Genomic DNA, 19,506 nt, shown 5'->3' on the forward strand with positions numbered 1-19,506 from the left:
CCTCCAGGTCTCACTGTCATTGCCCACGTGAGCATTGAAGTCCCCCAGTAGAACAAGGGAGTCCCCAGCAGGAGTACTCTCGAGCACACCCTCCAAGGACTCCAAAAAGGGTGGGTATGCTGAGCTGCTGTTTGGTGCATATGCACAAACAACAGTCAGGACCCGTCCCCCCACCCGAAGGCGGAGGGATGCAAGCCTCTCATCCACCGGTGTGAACCCCAATGTACAGGCACTGAGCCGGGGGGCAATAAGTATGCCCACACCTGCTCTGCGCCTCTCACCGTGAGCAACTTCAGAGTGAAAGAGAGTCCAACCCCTCTCGAGAGGACTGGTACCAGAACCGAAGCTGTGTGTGGAGGCAAGTCTGACTATATCCAGTCGGAACTTCTCTGCCTCACACACCAGTTCGGGCTCCTTCCCTGCCAGAGAGGTGACATTCCATGTCCCAAGAGCTAGCTTCTGCAGCCGAGGATCGGACCGCCAGGGTCCCCGCCTTTGGCTGCCGCCCAGCTCGCATTGCACCCGACCCCTTTGCCCCTCCCACAGGTGGTGAAACCATGAGAAGGGGGACCCACGTTGCCTCTTCGGGCTGAGCCCGGCCGGGCCCCATGGGTGTAGGCCAGGCCACCAGGCGCTCGCCGACGAGCCCCACCTCCAGGCCTGGCTCCAGAGGGGGGCCCCGGTGACCCGCGTGCGGGCAAGGGAAACTGAGTACCATCGATTTTATTTTTCATAAGGGGCTTTGTGAGCCGTGCTTTGTCTGGTCCCTCACCAAGGACCTGTTTGCCATGGGTGACCCTGCCAGGGGCATAAAGCCCCAGACAACTTAGCTCCTAGGATCATTGGGACACACAAACCCCTCCACCACGGTAAGGTGACGGCTCATGGAGAGGACTCAAATAAACCTGTTGTAAAATCACTGAAGGTTGCAGTGGCTCTTGTATCTTTTGTAGTGCTAGCCAGTCACGCATCGACTTCATGAGAACATTGTGTGCGTGCCATTTTGGTACTGTTCTATTTTCAAGCATTTCTGAATTTTCTGTATTGAAAATCACAAGAAAAGCTGAGTATGTTTGACAGTAACGCAGATACTGTAATTGCGTGTTTGCTTTGCGCATACAGTTTCTTATGTGGAAGGTAAAGGACAAAATACAGTATGAAAAAAATAACAGCTAACTCACTTTTACAATGCAGTATCTTTCCCAGTGCTCTAAATAGGAACAAACATGTATCTTTCATTCCAACAGGTGGCTGCCCTTCTTGTCCATTTTTTGGCTTGGATTTCTTGCTTAAAGTTGATCTGGATACAGCCTTAACCTTTGATTTCAAAGGACGGTTTCCTCTCAACACCTCCTTTTGCTGTGGATAGTCTGAAAAAAATATCAAAGTTCCTTGCTGTGAATTGGTATGAAAGGCACATCAGCATTATGATTGTTCGTGAAGATTTTCTCCAGACCTGGAATGGAGGCAAATTGTAGGTTGTTAATCGCACTGCGAATGTCTCCTGAACTTCCTGAGCACACCATCTCCAACACTGTCTGATCTGGGACAATGACCTTTCCAATGCTCTGTGTACAGCCAAAGAGGAGTCAAAAAGTGGATTCAAAATAAATTCAAACCAGATAGAGTTGTTTGTCACCTTTCCATTCTCAGTGGTGAAAATACGAGTCAGAACCTTCATCATAGTAGTTGGAGCCACTGGATTAAAACTAGAAACACAAATAAAGATAATTAAATTTTAACTACAAACTATTCATTAAAATAGAATTCTTATATTGTGCAGTAAGACTCTGAACATATATTTTTTGAAAGGAATGTTCCTTTCTGCAAATGTTTCACAATGCAAACTTTTCAAGAACTGGAATTATGCAGGCATATTACTTTAAACCAGACTATGAATTTGAGGACCAACAGTAGCAAGACATTTGAACATAATATACGACTGTTGTTGTTGGACTGATCAAAAAAATATATTCCCCATCAAAGGCACGTTAAAAAAATGGCAATTTACTTTTTACTTAAATCCACACAACACCTACTAAAGGACTAAAAACATTTTTATGGTTATTGAATCATTAATAAGAAGGGACCATCCCGTGATTCTGTCATAGTTCTGTTTTATTTTGTCTCCAGCAGGTGGCAGTGGAGGGCTCTTCCTCTCAGTTCCACACCTGTGCCTCATCATGTCATTACTGTATCTGTCACATGTTTTAAGAGACTGTCAAGTCGTCACCAGTTGTCTGATAATTCGCCTTACTCTTGTCTCACGTTCAAGTGCTTATTTCTAGATATTCGTCACTCTCTCTCTCGTTCCTGGTCCTGTCGTATTCCGTTTTTCTAGTTTTCCGGGCTAGTAGGATGGCTAAAACCCAATAAATCTAGTGTTTCTGCCATTTCTATGGTTATCAAATTACTCTGCTCTAGCTGACAGACACGTCCCTCCAGCAAAGAAAGCCTTTTGATGAGAAATGCCCAGAATTCCTTCCAGTGCACCTCCAAAGATTGCCTGAGTTTTCAACAGCACCTGCACTTCACACGTGTAAAGCGAGACCATCTCTTTCTCCCCTTTACCTTTTCCATTTTTTTCCCTCCAACTTTTTCCTGCCACTTCCTGTCTCCATAATTTTACCAGCTTGACTGCGAGGCTTGAATCAGGAACCACTCTTCACAGGTCATCCATTTAGAAGACAATCAGATAAGATAAAATAACCTTTATTTGTCCCACACTGGAGAAATTTGCAGTCTACAGTGTGTCTTATATTGAACTGTACACAGCTCAATATAAGTACAATATAAAATATAGTATAAGCAATATATTTGTAGAATAAATATAATAAATTAGCAATAGCATAGAAAACAGCGTAAGGTGGCTGTGCTATTTATCAGTGAGTGCAAATTACTTGTGTACAAAATTGGGGCTTTAAATTGGGTTCAGAAAGGGTTACGTTAGTTAAGGAGATGTATGTCAATCTTTTTAGAAAGGAAAGGCTAAAATGACTTTACCCAGCAGCCTAAAATGAAAAAAAAATCTGGATTTAACAACAGCACCAATTTCCCGATGCAATTTAAAATCACTGCCCAGCTTAAGACCCAAGTTCAAGACTGCTGGCTTGAGATAAGGAGCCAGGGGGCCCAACAAGTCAGCAGGATGGCATTTACAAAAGCTACTGGGACCAAACACCATAACTTCAGTTTTCTTTTCATTTAGGTTTAAGAAATTCAGTGTCATCCAGACCTTGATATACTCCTGACAGGAGAAAAATGGCCTGAATTAGAAAGTGTATTTTTTTTTTTGCTCAGCAGGACATTGATCTGACAGTCATCCGCAGAGCAGTGGAAAAAAATACCATGTTTTCTTCAGATGGAATTTTAGGGCAGCAGATACAATCAAAAGAGCAGAGGACCTGAACACTGTGGAACACCATACAACAGAGGGGCAGTGCGGAACTCAGAGCAACTAAGACGAACACAAAACGTTCTGTCAGCCACTAAACCACTCAAGGGTGCGACGCTACCACTAAGTCCATCTCGTGCTGCAAATGAGCCAACAGAATTATCTGGTGCACCTTATCAAATGCTGCAGTTAGATCTAACCTAAGGTGCACATTTTGAACATGACGTCTCTGATCCACTGGTGAAAGGACACTTTGATTCTCTCCTCTTTCATCAACAACTGCTTCAAACAACTAAGTGTATCCAGGAAAAGTGGAAGACTGCATGACTGTGTTTATGTCATGTGTTGTGTTATATATTTCGCTATTTTATGTTAACTCTTCTGGAAAGCGCTTTGTTACAGCTGCAGCTATTGTGAAAGTGCTAGATAAATAAGATGTATTGAATAAAAGCTATATTGCAACAACTCTGATTGCAACCTGCAATTGCAGACTGCTCAGCGCTAACAATTTCCAGTGGCGAAAGTCACGCAACACTGTCTGTTAAAGGTGACCTACTTTATTTTATTTTTTAAATACTTTTTGATAAAGTGAGACTTATAGAATGATTAGGTTGCAGTGTGCATTAACACAAAATTATATTACTAATAAGCACAGACACACGCGAATGTTTGTTTTTTTTTCTCTCTACACTCCTTCGCGATCAACTTGGGACCGGCCCGTGAGCTACCGGCCGATCGTGATCGACATAATGGGCACCCCCAGTCTACAGTGTCATTAGCCAGGAGGATGTCATTAAAAACTCAAACAGGGCTGTCTGTGCTATTTCACATTAAATTACAGAACAGATTTCAATACATAACAATGAATTTGTTTTTATATTTAGAGCATCAACATTTTTTGACTCAAATTTGTCTTCTCTAGAAACGGTGAGTATGGGGCATCAGAACAGTCACAATTTTGCCAGCTAAAACAGCACAATATCGAGCGCTCACTTAGCGACTCCCTGCAAGCTATTAGCTGTGAATTATGGTAAAAGGCACTGTACTATACAATGTCTGCATAATAAGAGATTTTTGTGTGTGTCCTTAATTCGCGATTGAACATGATTTCAGGATGACCTTATTGATGTTGGTGGCATGACTGTGCACACCAAATAAACAGGTACCCCAGACAGGAAAACATATTTAAGGACTCGTTTCAACCCTAGTAAAATGTTTGTGGCTGTATGTGTATGCATGTGCTGTATATGTGTGGGAATATCTATGAGCCTTTTCTGTCCAGAAGACGAGTCAAATCAGGTGTCACGCCATCAGGCAATACCAGAAGAGTGTACAAAGGTGTCTGTGTTTTTGTATTATTTGTGAAGATGTAATTTTGAAGTTGGCCTTTCTATGTGTTGGCGGCGTATTAGCATCATGCATAGCATAAACAAGTGCTGCTGCGTCTAGCTTCATTATCTTCCTGACTGTGCACACCAAATAAACAGGTACCCCAGACAGGAAAACATATTTAAGGACTCGTTTCAACCCTAGTAAAATGTTTGTGGCTGTATGTGTATGCATGTGCTGTATATGTGTGGGAATATCTATGCATGTGAAAACAGATGCATTGAATTATACATTCTAATACATGGTAGTTGTGAGTTTGTTCATTAATTTGTTTGTCAATATGTGTAGTCATGTACTGCATAGCCTCTTTACACATGTATGTAAATATGCAGGTGCTGATTGGGGGAATATATGTGGTTATATACTGTAGGCAGAGTTTGTATTGATAAAAAAGTAGGAAAGTAAGAAAAAAGGAAAAGAGGACAAATTAAGCTCATCAAGGCAACATTTGCAGCGGTAGCATAAAATCTCACTCCACTCACCCACCTCACAGAATTAATTTTCCCATCAATCAAAGCAAGTTGTCCTGGTCCTGAGCTAGCAAATCAGCTACAGACCTACAACTACAGCTACAACATGCTTCACTGTTGGCAGAATGTTCTTTTTATCAAATGCTGTGTTATTTTTACCCCAGACATAACAGGTCGCACATCTTCCAAAAAGTTCAATTTTTGACTCATCATTCCACAGAATAATTTTCCAAATGTCTTGAGGATCAAGATGTCTTTTGGTGAATGTGAGATGATGAGCCTTTGTGTTCTTTTTGGAAGGGAATGTTTTTAGCCTGGGAACTCTCCAATGGATACCATTTTTGGCCAGGGTCTTTCTTATGGAAGAGTGGTGAACACTGATATCAAGTGAGGTCAGCAAGGTCTGGAGTTCTTTGGATGTTGATCTCGGTTCCTTTGCAACCTCCTGGATGAGTCGTCGTCACACTCACACTTTAGCTGGTCGACAACACCCGGTAATTTTTGACACGGTTTTCTCCATTTGAGGATAATGGCTCTGACAGTGGTTTGCTGAAGCCCCAGAGTCTTGAAAATGGCTTTGTAACCTTTTCCAAACTGATACATTTCAATACTGTTTTTTTTTCTAATTTCTTCTTGGATTTCTGTGGCTGGTGACATGATGCGTTTATTTCTTGAGATCTTCGAGCCTACTTCGCATTGTCTGATATATTCTATTTTCGTGATTTCCCAATTCAACAAATGTGGTGTAATTAGGTTTGAGTGTGACCTGTAAAAATGACCTCAGCGTTCCCAAATCTGTCGTTAGTCCCAGTTAATTTGTGATTTAACAAGGGCGGTGGGCAGTGACTTTTTCCACAAAGAGCAAGATAGTTTTGAATTTTTTACCCCTAGTAAATGAAACTGTCATGTAGAAACTGCATTTCATATTTGCTCGGGTTGTCTCTGTGATATTAATATTAGTTTGATAAACTGAGACCTTTGTGTGTGATAAATATGCAAAGAACAAGAAGGGAGCAAATACTTTTTCACAGCACTGTATATATTCCTGATCGATAGCAAAGTGTATTTAATGTAACCTGATGTTACTGATGTGCAGCTCCTCCATGAGTTCTCTGGGAAAAAGGAATCTTGAGCTGTTGTCTGCACTTGGGCTGTTGGACACAATGAACACCAGGGGACATCGACTGGTCTTCACAAAGCACCTTGAAGAAACAGCACAACATGAATGAGCGCAAACTAAACATGAAAATACTGTATATTTATCAAAGACCTGAATGCTCATTGGGAAAAAAGACCTTCAAGTCTTAATGTCGATATAATCTTTTCATACATTTGTTTCAAAGATGTGAATTTGCTCGTTTCTATTCCAGAGTTTGTACTGGGTCATGAAACCCCTTCGTAAACGTGACTATAAAGAAGCTCTTCGTCACACTTGAGCTACTTAGTCACATGTATATGTTTCGTTGCTGTCTTGCTACGTGCGTCATGCACACCATCACACACCATGGGAAGGTGTATTTCTTCAGGATGTAGGCAAAGCTTGATAGCTAACTTCAAGTTGTCTTGGTAGACAAGGGCAAAATCGTTATCAATAAGGAAGTGGCAACCTCGAATGGCCACAGTTGAAATGAGGGTGCTGAGGACTTATACAACGGGATAGAGGTGACTCATAATGTTCCTTGTTTGCATCAGCTCGACGATGTTTTAGCCCTACCTCGTCCGCATTTTCGAGCCACACAAAAATTCCGAACAACTGACGTGTATTGAAAAACTGAAAGTGAAAGTGTTTTTTAACACTACGTGCAATTTCTTCTAATTTATAAGGAATAACTTTGATAGTGTTTGTAATAGGGCAACATGAAAATATTGAAATATTTTTGAAAAATGTACGTGCAATTGCATTTTGCTTTATATTAATTCATAGTAGTTCTTAGCAACTTGGAGTTGGGCATTGTGCAATACTCTTGTACAGTGGTACCTCTACTTATGAAATTAATTGGTTCTGGAAGAAACTTCTTAACTTGAAAACATTGTCAGTAGAAACACATTTTTCATGTAAATGCCTTAATCTGTTCCACGCTCCCCCAAAATTCAGATATTTTTTTATAAAGCATAAAACTGCATCAAAATATGTAACAAATACACATTACAATTAGAATATTGCACAATAAATGAGAGTTGTGGATAATGTAAAAAACAAAAAATAAAGAATAAAAATGATCATTTAACTGGTCATTTAACTTTTGACTGCATCTCCGTGAGCCGTCACCTTACCGTGGTGGAGGGGTTTATGTGTCCCAATGATCCTAGGAGCTAAGTTGTCTGGGGCTTTATGCCCCTGGCAGGGTCACCCATGGCAAACAGGTCCGAGGTGAGGGACCAGACAAAGCACGGCTCACAAAGCCCCTTATGGAAAACAAAATCAATGGTACTCAGTTTCCCTTGCCCGGACGCGGGTCACCGGGGCCCCCCTCTGGAGCCAGGCCTGGAGGTGGGGCTCGTTGGCGAGCGCCTGGTGGCCGGGCCTACACCCATGGGGCCCGGCCGGGCTCAGCCCGAAGAGGCAACGTGGGTCCCCCTTCTCATGGTCTCACCACCCGTGGGAGGGGTCAAAGGGGTCGGGTGCAATGCGAGCTGGGTGGCAGCCAAAGGCGGGGACCCTGGCAGTCTGATCCTCGGCTGCAGAAGCTAGCTCTTGGGACATGGAATGTCACCTCTCTGGCAGGGAAGGAGCCCGAACTGGTGTGTGAGGCAGAGAAGTTCCGACTGGATATAGTCGGACTTGCCTCCACACACAGCCTGGGTTCTGGTACCAGTCCTCTCGAGAGGGGTTGGACTCTCTTTCACTCTGGAGTTGCTCACGGTGAGAGGCGCAGAGCAGGTGTGGGCATACTTATTGCCCCCCGGCTCAGTGCCTGTACATTGGGGTTCACACCGGTGGATGAGAGGCTTGCATCCCTCCGCCTGCGGGTGGGGGGACGGGTCCTGACTGTTGTTTGTGCATATGCACCAAACAGCAGCTCAGCATACACACCCTTTTTGGAGTCCTTGGAGGGTGTGCTGGAGAGTACTCCTGCTGGGGACTCCCTTGTTCTACTGGGGGACTTCAATGCTCACGTGGGCAATGACAGTGAGACCTGGAGGGGCGTGATTGGGAGGAATGGCCCCCCCGATCAGAACTCGAGTGGTGTTTTGTTATTGGACTTCTGTGCTCGTCACAGATTGTCCATAACGAACACCTTGTTCAAACATAAGGGTGTCCATATGTGCACTTGGCACCAGGACACCCTAGGGCGCAGTTCGATGATCGACTTTGTAGTTGTATCATCGGATTTGCGGCCGCATGTTCTCTAGACACTCGGGTGATGAGAGGGGCAGAGCTCTCAACTGATCACCGCCTGGTGGTGAGTAGGCTCCGATGGTGGGGGAAGATGCCGGTCCATCCTGGCAGACCCAAGCGTATTGTGAGGGTTTGTTGGGAGCGTCTGGCGGAATCCCCTGTCAGAAGGAGTTTCAACTCCCACCTCCGACAGAGCTTTTCCCATGTTCCGGGGGAGGCGGGGGACATTGAGCTCGAGTGGACCATGTTCTGTGCCTCTATTGTTGAGGCGTCCAATCTGAGTTGTGGCCGTAAGGTGGTTGGTGCCTGTCGGGTCCGGCAACCCCCGTACTCGCTGATGGACACCAGCAGTAAGGGATGCCGTCAAGCTGAAGAACGAGTCCTATCGAGCCTTTATGGCCTGTGGGACCCCAGAGGCAGCTGATGGGTATCGACTGGCCAAGCGGAACGCAGCTTCGGTGGTCGCCGAAGCAAAAACCAGAGCGTGGGAAGAGTTCGGTGAGGCCATGGAAGCCGACTTCCGGACGGCATCGAGGAAATTCTGGTCTACCATCCGACGTCTCAGGACGGGGAAGCAGTGCACCACTAACACTGTGTACAGTGGGGATGGGGCGCTGCTGACTTAGACTCGAGACATTGTGAACCGGTGGGTCGAAGGTCTTCGAAGACCTCCTCAACTCCACCAACACGTCTTCCTTGGAGGAAGCAGAGCCTGGGGACTCTGAGGTGGGCTCTCCTATCTCTGTGGCTGAAGTGGTGGTGAGATCCGCCCCGAGTTCCTCAAGGCTCTGGATGTTGTGGGACTGTCCTGGTTGACACGCCTCTGCAACATCGCGTGGTCAACAGGGAGAGTGCCTCTGGATTGGCAGACCGGGGTAGTAGTCCCTCTTTTTAAAAAGGGGGACTGGCGGATGTGTTCCAACTACAGAGAGATCACACTCCTCAGCCTCCCTGGTAAGATCTATTCAGGGGTGCTGGAGAGGAGGGTCCGTCAGCAAGTCGAGCCTCAGATTGAGGAGGAGCAGTGTGGTTTTCGTCCCGGCCGTGGAACAGTGGACCAGCTCTACACCCTTAGCAGGGTTCTCGAGGGTATGTGGGAGTTCGCCCAACCACTCTACATGTGTTTTGTGGACTTGGAGAAGGCGTTTGACCGTGTCCCTCGGGGAGTTCTGTGGGGGGTGCTTCGTGGGTATGGGGTACCGAACCCCCTGATACGGGCTGTTCGGTCACTATACCACCGATGTCAGAGTTTGGTTCGCATTGTCGGCAGTAAGTCGGAATCGTTCCCAGTGAGGGTAGGACTCCGCCAAGGCTGCCCTTTGTCACCGATTCTGTTCATAACCTTCATGGACAGAATCTCTAGGCGCAGCCGAAGCGTTGAGGGGGTCCGTTTTGGTGGCCTCAGCATTGCATCCCTGCTTTTTGCAGATGATGTGGTGCTGTTGGCTCCTTCAAACGGGGCTCTCCAACTCTCACTGGAGCGTTTCGCAGCCAAGTGTGAAGCGGTTGGGATGAAAATCAGCACCTCCAAATCTGAAACCATGGTCCTCAGTCGGAAAAGGGTGGAGTGCCCCTTCCGGGTCGGTGGGGAGATCTTGCCCCAAGTGGAGGAGTTTAAGTATCTTGGGGTCTTGTTCACGAGTGAGGGCAGGAGGGAGCGAGAGATCGACAGGCGGATCGGTGCAGCGTCTGCTGTGATGCGGACGTTGTATCGGTCTGTCGTGGTGAAGAAGGAGCTGAGCCAAAGGGCGAAGCTCTCAATTTACCGGTCGATCTACGTTCAAACCCTCATCTATGGTCACGAGCTATGGGTCGTGACCGAAAGAACGAGATCCCGGATACAAGCGGCCGAAATGAGTTTTCTCCGCAGGGTGTCCGGGCACTCCCTTAGAGATAAGGTGAGAAGCTCGGTCATCCGGGAGGGGCTCGGAGTCGAGCCGCTTCTCCTCCACATCGAGAGGAGCCAGATGAGGTGGCTTGGGCATCTGATTCGGATGCCTCCTGAACGCCTCCCTGGTGAGGTGTTCCGGGCATGTCCCACCGGGAGGAGACCCCGAGGAAGACCCAGGACACGCTGGAGAGACTATGTCACCCAGCTGGCCTGGGAACGCCTCGGGATCCCCCGGGGAGAGCTGGAAGAAGTCGCTAGGGAGAGGGAAGTCTGGGCTTCCCTGCTAAAGCTGTTGCCCCCGCGACCCAGCCCCGGATAAGCGGTAGAAGATGGATGGATGGATGGATGCATCTTCATCATTTTTTTGCCCTCTTTAGTTCACGTTCTCTCTCAAAAGTGTTTTTTGCCTGGTGTTGTTTAAAGAACTTATCTAAAGATTTGTTTTTGTCAATTTTTAACAATCCTTCGAAAATGTCTAAGGCAAACATTAGTATTGTGAGCGATCGCCCGACTGGTGAAAGCATTTCTATTCACACACATTGACACAATGGCAAAGCAGCTATTAGTACCGTGTTGGCCCGAATATAAGACCAGCCATCTCGTTACCTCTGCGTCCCACGTCCTCGACGCACAATTTTCCCTCGGGACGCACAGTTCCAAATAATGTGCGTTTTTGGGACGCAAGGAAATTTCTCAGTCAAAACAACAACAAAAAAAACGTGTTAGATTCTTTCGTCAAATTGATAGTAGATTACACATGCATCATCTTGGGAAGAGGATGTCAAGTCACATCAATACTTACCTGTATTAATGATTACCAGTAAATTAATCTTTTCAGTGTGAGATTGGAAAAAATTTTGTGGTATGATGTATTCATCATGCCATATGAGTACAGTCCAAAATATTTTGATCCATTTATCTAGTTGAATAAACCTGGAGTACACAGCTGCTGATGTAATGTTCATTGTTAATGCATAGTTTTCAAACATTTACCCTAGAGACATTATACCAGTGTTCACCAAGCTACGGCCCGCGGGCCGGATCCGTCCCGCCTACACATTTGCTCCGGCCCCCCTGAACAATACCAGAGAGTCTTTTGATTTATTTTTCATCTATGTATATTTGTATTTTATCATAAAATTTGGCTTTTGCAATAAAATATTCCTTAGTTATGAGCTATTTTCATGATTAACTATTAGCTAGTAACAATTTCATAAACACATTTAACGTGACATTTGTTCCATCCTTCTGCGGTCTGTGCCGTTATCTGGCAACCCCAGGAAAAAAAAAATCCTAAACCCGTCCCTCTCAAAGAGAACGTAATCGTGGTGAAAAGGTGAGGTAAGAGAAAAAAAAATATTCGGAATACAGGGAATTTAACCCAAAATGAAGAAACAATTTTTTTTTCAATGCAAAGAACAGATTGTCTGTCTCATCTGTCGGTGGCGGTATTCAAATACAATCTGTCAATCTTGTCACGACAACAAGTACGATTTTTTGCATGGGCAAATGAGAGCAGACAAACTAATAAACGCTAAAAAGAGGAACGTTAGCTTAGCTTAGCTGAACCAGCCATCTGTTCGGGATAGCTTTCAGTTTGCTCAACTGATAGCAAGCAGCGGTATGGAGAGTTAGTCAAGAAATGCATGAATGCTGTCGCGGAGGTGGTGTGTCCTGAGAAGAAAGACGTCTTTAATACCGCGAGTGTATCAAAAAAAGTTCTTTGATTTTGTGTGGGTTTCTGGGAAACAATACCATTTTACGTCTAGGTACTCTTGCAATCACACTTTTGCTGTTACAAACTGACCCCGGGCCCCCATCAGAGAAGCGAAAAGTTATGTGGCCCTCACAGGAAAAAGTTTGGGGAGCACTGCTTTATACTTTTGAGTTTCAGAATTCTTGATTATGAATATCAGTCAAAATAGAAAAATGGGTTCCCAGATGAACGTTTACGGAACCCAAAATTTGTTACCGTGGTTTCCCATTGGGTAATCCGACGGAACCAAAAAATGGTTACCGTGAATTTCCGAAATCCTCAGGCCTGCTAGTGAATTATTTAAATTTTTGCAGCAATTGTTTAGAATTGTATGTATACATTGTTGTTTGTGTTATTATCATTATCATATGCAATTGAATAAGTAGACCATTTCGGCCTGATCGGCGCCAGTGAAGAGATACAGACCAAGGACTTAAGGCTGTCTGGAATTGTTGGCGGCCGTCCCTCCAAAACAAACAACGTTATCTGGCCTTTCCCCTGGATCGAAGTACGCATGGAGTCTCGGGCCCCCACCACCACCCCCTCCTTCTCGGCCATGGACTGATAAGCCGGGACTGTCTTCATGATGAGCAGACCTCGACGAAGCTGCTATGACCTGTACACGCATACACATACACAAACTGGACAACCACACGCGTATACACATGGTTGTTATCACCGTCTTCATCGCTCCGATTCTTTTTCCCCCCGTGACGTGGTTCCATATGCGGAGCGCAACGGTGAACGTGCAGCTGGTTATTTCGGCCGGGGCGCGGTTACCCCCCCCTCCCCCATTCCCATTCATCCTCCCCATTATTACATGTTATCAGAATCAGAATCAGAATTATGTCTTGTGACTTGTTGTAACTGTCATATGCTTATTTATGTGCTAGGGCAGGGGTGCCCACACTTTTTGGACCGAAGATCTACTTTTCAATCAACTAACTTCCTGGGATCTACCACTACTGGCCCGAACAAATTCCGGTGACGTAATTACGCGCCATCGTAAATTCAAGATTTACCTGCTTTATTTTATCTTTAAAACATTTTTTGTGAAAATAAGACTGATAGGATGATTAGGGCGCAGCGGACATTAACACAAAAAATATACTACTAACATGTACAAAGACACACAACTGGTTGTTTTGTTTTTTTTCTCCTCGACACTCCTCAGATCTACTTGGGACCTGTCTTAGATCTACCGGTAGATCAGGATCGACCTAATGGGCACCCCTGTGCTAGGGTCTTTTTCATCCTGGACTTAAATTATCCTCGGAAGAGGATAGTTCGAGCGTGTTTTTTTTCCCCTCTCCCTACCCAGCGCTTTCCTTTGTGAATTCTGATTGTAATTTCCTCATTACAGGACAAATAAAGGATATCTTACCTTATTATCTTATTTCACAATTCGAAATTTGGGACTCTCTAAATGCATAATGGGCCTCATACTTTTCTGATCAGCGAGTCTTTGGGACTCGCTGGGGGTAAACTGTACAATTATCACTGTAAGACGGTGTTTTTTGCATTTAAATAAGACCGAAAAAGTGGGGGTCGTCTTATATTTGGGGTCTAGACATTATAGCCATTCAGAGTGATAATTTTATTTTAATTAATATTTTTCATAGCAATTAGCCTATACTGTATATCTAATGACCAACTTGCCTCGTAATCGTGCCTCCCCCGTCTCTCGCTCTCGTGTTCTGTGCATACATCCCAGGTGTGTCTAGTGAGACGCCCTTCGGACGATTCATACGAAAAATCAGACTTGCATTCCCATTTCTTAAATGTCGTAATTAGTAGACCTTTGCAATGTTTTTTTTTTTTTGCCGCCATCTCAAACTTTCATCCGCGTGATTCCTCAGTTTGCAGACTAAAATAACAACCCGCATAATGTTATCTGCCGACAGGTATGGCAGCCTCGGTCACACGCTCCCGAGTGTTATCCCTGTTTTTGTAATTTTCGTTAGTTTTTGGCGACCCTGAGCGGCTTACTTACACGAGGGAAAAGTTGCTGCGCATTGGGGAGTCTACGCTCGGTCTTTTTTCACCAGCTCATGAAAATCCACGAGGTTTTTCGGAGCGAATCGCGAGCTGAGCGGCTGCGCTGTATGGAGCATGGAAACGCCGCCGGAGGAGGGGGAAGCGAGCCGGCGTGCTCGTGAAGCTCCGGCAGCACGGATTTCGAACCCCGCTCCCATCGATCCATCTTACTAATCTACGATCTCTGCCAAACAAGATGGATGAACTTCTTCTCCTCACAAAGTCCAACAAAACCTTTGCACGTTCTGCTGCTCTCTGCTTCACTGAAATCTGGTTCAGTGACCGCCACCCGGATTCCGCGCTACATCTACCCGGCTTCCGTCTTCTCCGTGCCGACCGCGACACGGAGCTATCAGGGAAATCGAAAGAAAGGTGGTGGGATTTGCTTCTATATCAACGAAGAATGGTGCACTGATGTCACGAAGCTTGACGCACACTGCAGCCCGGACCTGGAGTCGCCGTCTTTAAACTGCAAACCATTCTATTCGCCACGTAAGTTCACCTCCATTTTACTAGTCGGTGTTTACATTGCGCCACAAGCTAACGCTAACACGGCGATACAAACGCTAGTCGAACAAGTCAACAAACTCGAACTAAAATACCCAGAGTCACCCCTGATCATTTTGGGCGATTTTAATAGAGCACATCTTAACCGTGAACTTCCCAGATATAAGCAGCACATCGACTGTTTTACCAGAGAAGGCAACGTTCCAGACGACTGCTATACAACAATCAAAAATTCATACCGATCGGTCGCCCGTGCAGCATTGGGTCTTTCTGACCACAATTTAATCCACTTAATACCTACATACAGACAAAAACTCAAATGTACTAAACCGGTTGTTAAGACTGAAGAAATGGACAGAAGAAGCTAAGCTCGCTCTACAAGAATGCTTAGACTGCACTGATTGGGGCGTCTTTGAAACTTCAACGGGCACACTGGATGAATACACAGACACTGTAACATCATACATCAGTTTCTGTGAGGACATGTGTGTACCAACGAAGTCCTTCCTCTCCTTCAACAATAACAAGCCATGGTTTACTCCCAAACTCAGGCAACTCAGGAAAGAGAAAGAGGCCGCATTTAGAAGTGGAGATTAGGCACTGTACAAACATGCCCAAAACCAATTGACAAAGGAAATTAACATCGCTAAGAGAAGCTATGCAGAGAGGCTGAAAAACCAGTTCTCTGCTAACGACTCTGCATCTGTGTGGAATGGCCTGAAAGCAATCACTAACTATAGAATGCCATCCCCCCGAAATGTGAAAATTAAGGGTCTTGCTAATGAACTAAACATGTTTTTCTGCCGATTTGAAAAGGACACCCCCATTTCCCACACACACCCACCTCTACCAGAAACTACTCCATCTACCCCCCCACCCTCTTTTTCTCAACTACAGATCCACAAACAGAACGTGAGACGGCTCTTCAAGCAGCAGAAGATCAAGAAAGCTGCGGGGCCCGACAAAGTGTCCCCCTCCCGCCTGAAAGTCTGCGCTGACCAGCTGGCTCCGGTCTTCACACAAATCTTCAACAGATCCCTGGAGCTGTGCGAGGTCCCATCCTGCTTCAAACAGTCTACCATCATCCCAGTTTCCAAGAAATCGGCAACATCGGAACTGAATGACTATAGGCCTGTCGCCCTGACGTCTGTGGTCATGAAGTCCTTTGAACGCCTTGTGCTGAACCACCTAAAGAACGTCACCGGACCCCTGCTGGACCCTCTCCAGTTTGCATACCGGGCAAACAGGTCTGTGGAAGACGCAGTCAACATAGGTCTGCACTACATCCTCGAGCACCTCGACAGCACAGGGACCTACGCAACAATTCTGTTTGTGGATTTCAGCGCTGCGTTCAACACCATCATCCCGGAACTCCTCACCCCCAAACTTCTCCACCTCGGTGTGTCCCCTACGATCTGCCAGTGGATCCTCAGCTTCCTGACGGGACGGACAAAACAGGTGAGACTGGGAGCAACAACATCATCAACACGCACCACCAGCACTGGAGCCCCACAGGGATGTGTCCTCTCTCCACTGCTCTTCTCCCTCTACACAAACGATTGCACCTCAACAGATCCAGCTGTCAAACTCATAAAGTTCGCAGACGACACCACGGTCATCAGTCGAATCAAAGACCGCCGGCGACGAGTCTGCGTACCGCCAACAAGTGGAGCAGCTGGAGCTATGGTTCAGCCGACACAACCTCGGGCTGAACACGCTCAAGACTGTAGAGATGATCGTGGAGAGCAGCAGAGGATGTACTTCCTGAGGCTGCTGAGGAAGCATGGCCTGCCACAGGAGGTGCTACGCCAGTTCTACACGGCAGTCATCGAATCAATGCTGTGTTCTTCCATCACGGTTTGGTTTGGGGCCGCCACAAAAAAGGACAAAATACGACTTCAACGGACAGTTAGGACGGCGGAAAAAAATCATTGGCACTACCCTACCAACTCTTGAGGACTTGCACACTGCAAGAATCAAGACAAGGGCACGGAAAATACTCCTGGATCCCCCGCACCCTGCCCACCACCTTTTCCAGCTACTCCCTTCAGGCAGGCGCTACAGATCCATGCGCACCAAATCCGGCAGACACTTTAACAGCTTCTTCCCTCTAGCCATTAACTCCCTAAACAGTCAATGACATAGTTCTTGTACTACAAATACTGCTACTGGTCACTCTAAAATGGTTCAATGATTTTCTGCACCAACTGTACAAACTGCCATCGTATTGTATTCTACCACTGATCACTTTAGCTCTGCTTGATACTTTGCACATTGTCTCACTTACATTACGAAATGTCCTTGCATACCTATTTGTCATGTCCTTGTTTACGATGATACTAATGCAGCGTGTTATACCGGAGACAAATTCCTTGTGTGTTCTACATACTTGGCCAATTAAGATGATTCTGATTCTGTTCCGTTCCCCACACCCCCAACACTGAAAATAAAACAAAATGAAAGTAAATTAGAAGAAAGACACTCACACACCGCACCACAAACACACATACAGGCACAGTGAAATCGCATTTATCACAGGGGATATTTTATCGCACACAGTTAAGTTGTGTGCGGTGACTTTTATGGTTAAACGATTTTTCGGTACCCTCAAAACGACGCCATGGAAACGACACGCTACCGGTAACGATCGTTACCATGAAATCTTCAGACCTGCCGTAGGTTTTTTTGCTTGTTTGTTTTGACTGAGAAATTTCCTTGCGTCCCAAAAATGCACATTATTTGGAACTGTGCGTCCCGGGGGGTAATTGTGCATCTCGGACGCGGGAAGCAGAGGTAACGAGATGGCTGCATTCACGACGCTAGATAAGAGAAGATATCCTTTATTCAGCAGCCTGACAGCAGTCGGTAGGAACAAGCAGCGGTATCTCTGCTTCTTGCAGTGCGGGTGTAACAGTCTGAAGGAGCTACCTAGTGCTGTCACGGCGGGCTGGAGGGGCTGGGAGGGACTGTCCATCATAGATTTTAGCTTAGCTAGCATCCTCCTGTTGCCCACCTCCTCCAGAGTGTCCAGGGAGCATCCCAGGACAGAACTGGCCCTCCTGACCAGTCGATCCAGTCTCTTTCTGTCCCGGGCCGAGATGCTACCTGACCAGCAGACAATACTGTATTCCATTATGGATGGCCGAAGCCACCACAGAGTTATAGAAAGTCTTAAGGAGTGACCCTTGAACCCCAAAAGACCTCAGTTTCCTGAGTAGGAAGAATCAGCTTTGTCCTTTCCTAATCAGGGCGTCTGTGTTAGTAGACCAGCCCAGTTTATTGTTTAGAAGAACACCTAGGTATTTGTAGGAGGTCACCCTCTCTATGTCCATACCCTGGATGTTCATCAGTGCAGGTGAGGACTGTTTCCTGCAGAAATCCACAACCAACCCCTTAGTTTTTCTATGGTTGATCTGGAGGTGATTCTGCTGGCACCAGTCCACAAAGTCCTCCTTGTCATGAAGAATAAAAATAAAAATAGCGGTAGCACAAAGAAGAAAAATAAAAAATAGCGGTAAGAAAGAAAAGAGAAGAAAATAATAGAAGAGATAACAGAAAATGGAGAAACATAGCGACAATCTGGAGAAAAGTGGGTCGAAATCGGACAGCTTAAACGGCAGCTGAGGAGAAGTCATGATGTAATTTACATTTAAAAAACCAGAAGCCATTAATTTACGAATGTGATTGTACTTTAGTTTACATATTTAAATGATCAGATATTAAGATTTGATGAGGCAAAAAGGCATGCTTATTCCCTCAAATATATTGGTATAATAATTTGTTTCAGATGTACTGTAATTATTTTCTGTATAAAAATTAATTTGGTGTTCAGAAATTCTTTTTTCAAACTTGAGTCTTGAGAAAGAGGGGGTCGTCTTATAATCAGGGCCGTCTTATATTCGGGCCAATATGGTATGTTGCGTTCAGGAAACTCGGAGCCGAGAGTAGCAGCCCATACTGTATATTTACCTCTGGTATCTAGAAATTTCTTTCGTAACCAGAGGCAATATTTTCCTGTTGCGTTTCGTAACTTGAAAATTTCGTATGAAGAAACTTCGTAAGTAGAGTTACCACTGTACTTTCCAATACAGTATACACCAATTACACGCACAGAATAGAGAGCAGGTTCATTATTGTGGTTCCTTTGCTTACTGCACCACAATACAATTTAACTATTTCTTGAACAGGGGCGGCCCGGTAGTACAGTGGTTAGCACGTTGGCTTCACAGTGCAGAGGTACAGGGTTCGATTCCAGCTCCGGCCTCCCTGTGTGGAGTTTGCATGTTCTCCCCGGGCCTGCGTGGGTTTTCTCCGGGTGCTCCGGTTTCCTCCCACATTCCAAAAACATGCGTGGCAGGCTGATTGAACACTGTAAATTGTCCCTAGGTGTGAGTGTGAGTGTGAATGGTTGTTTGTTTCCTGTGTGCCCTGCAATTGGCTGGCAACCGATTCAGGGTGCCCCCCCCCCCCCCCCCGCCTACTGCCCGAAGACAGCTGGGATAGTCTCCAGCACCCCCCGCGACCCTGGTGAGGATAAAGCGGCTCGGAAGATGAATGAATGAATGAATGAATGAATGATTGTGTTGTTACACGTGCATTTTGTCAACATACTTGCAGGTTCATAAAGGACATGTACCATGCTCATTTCCCAAATGAGGAATTTCTGTTATCAGGACAAAATATTTACTGTAATGATAATGTGCGTCGCGGGTTGAAGATGAT

At 45.6% G+C, this 19,506-nt stretch overlaps 1 protein-coding gene across 1 annotated transcript in view; it reads right to left on the reverse strand.

Annotated features, from left to right (window-relative positions):
• The window catches only part of rad17 (RAD17 checkpoint clamp loader component), a 155,434-nt gene that overhangs the window by 91,425 nt on the left and 44,503 nt on the right, over nucleotides 1-19,506 (reverse strand). Inside the window, exons 7-10 of the mRNA XM_052068405.1 lie at nucleotides 6,330-6,455; nucleotides 1,640-1,709; nucleotides 1,457-1,568; nucleotides 1,182-1,370 (exon numbers count right to left, since the gene is read on the reverse strand). Of these exons, the coding sequence (XP_051924365.1) occupies nucleotides 1,182-1,370; nucleotides 1,457-1,568; nucleotides 1,640-1,709; nucleotides 6,330-6,455 (497 nt within the window). The remainder of the gene's footprint in view (nucleotides 1-1,181; nucleotides 1,371-1,456; nucleotides 1,569-1,639; nucleotides 1,710-6,329; nucleotides 6,456-19,506) is intronic.

This window comes from Hippocampus zosterae, chromosome 6 (assembly GCF_025434085.1).
Source record: "Hippocampus zosterae strain Florida chromosome 6, ASM2543408v3, whole genome shotgun sequence".
Classification (NCBI taxonomy): domain Eukaryota; kingdom Metazoa; phylum Chordata; class Actinopteri; order Syngnathiformes; family Syngnathidae; genus Hippocampus; species Hippocampus zosterae.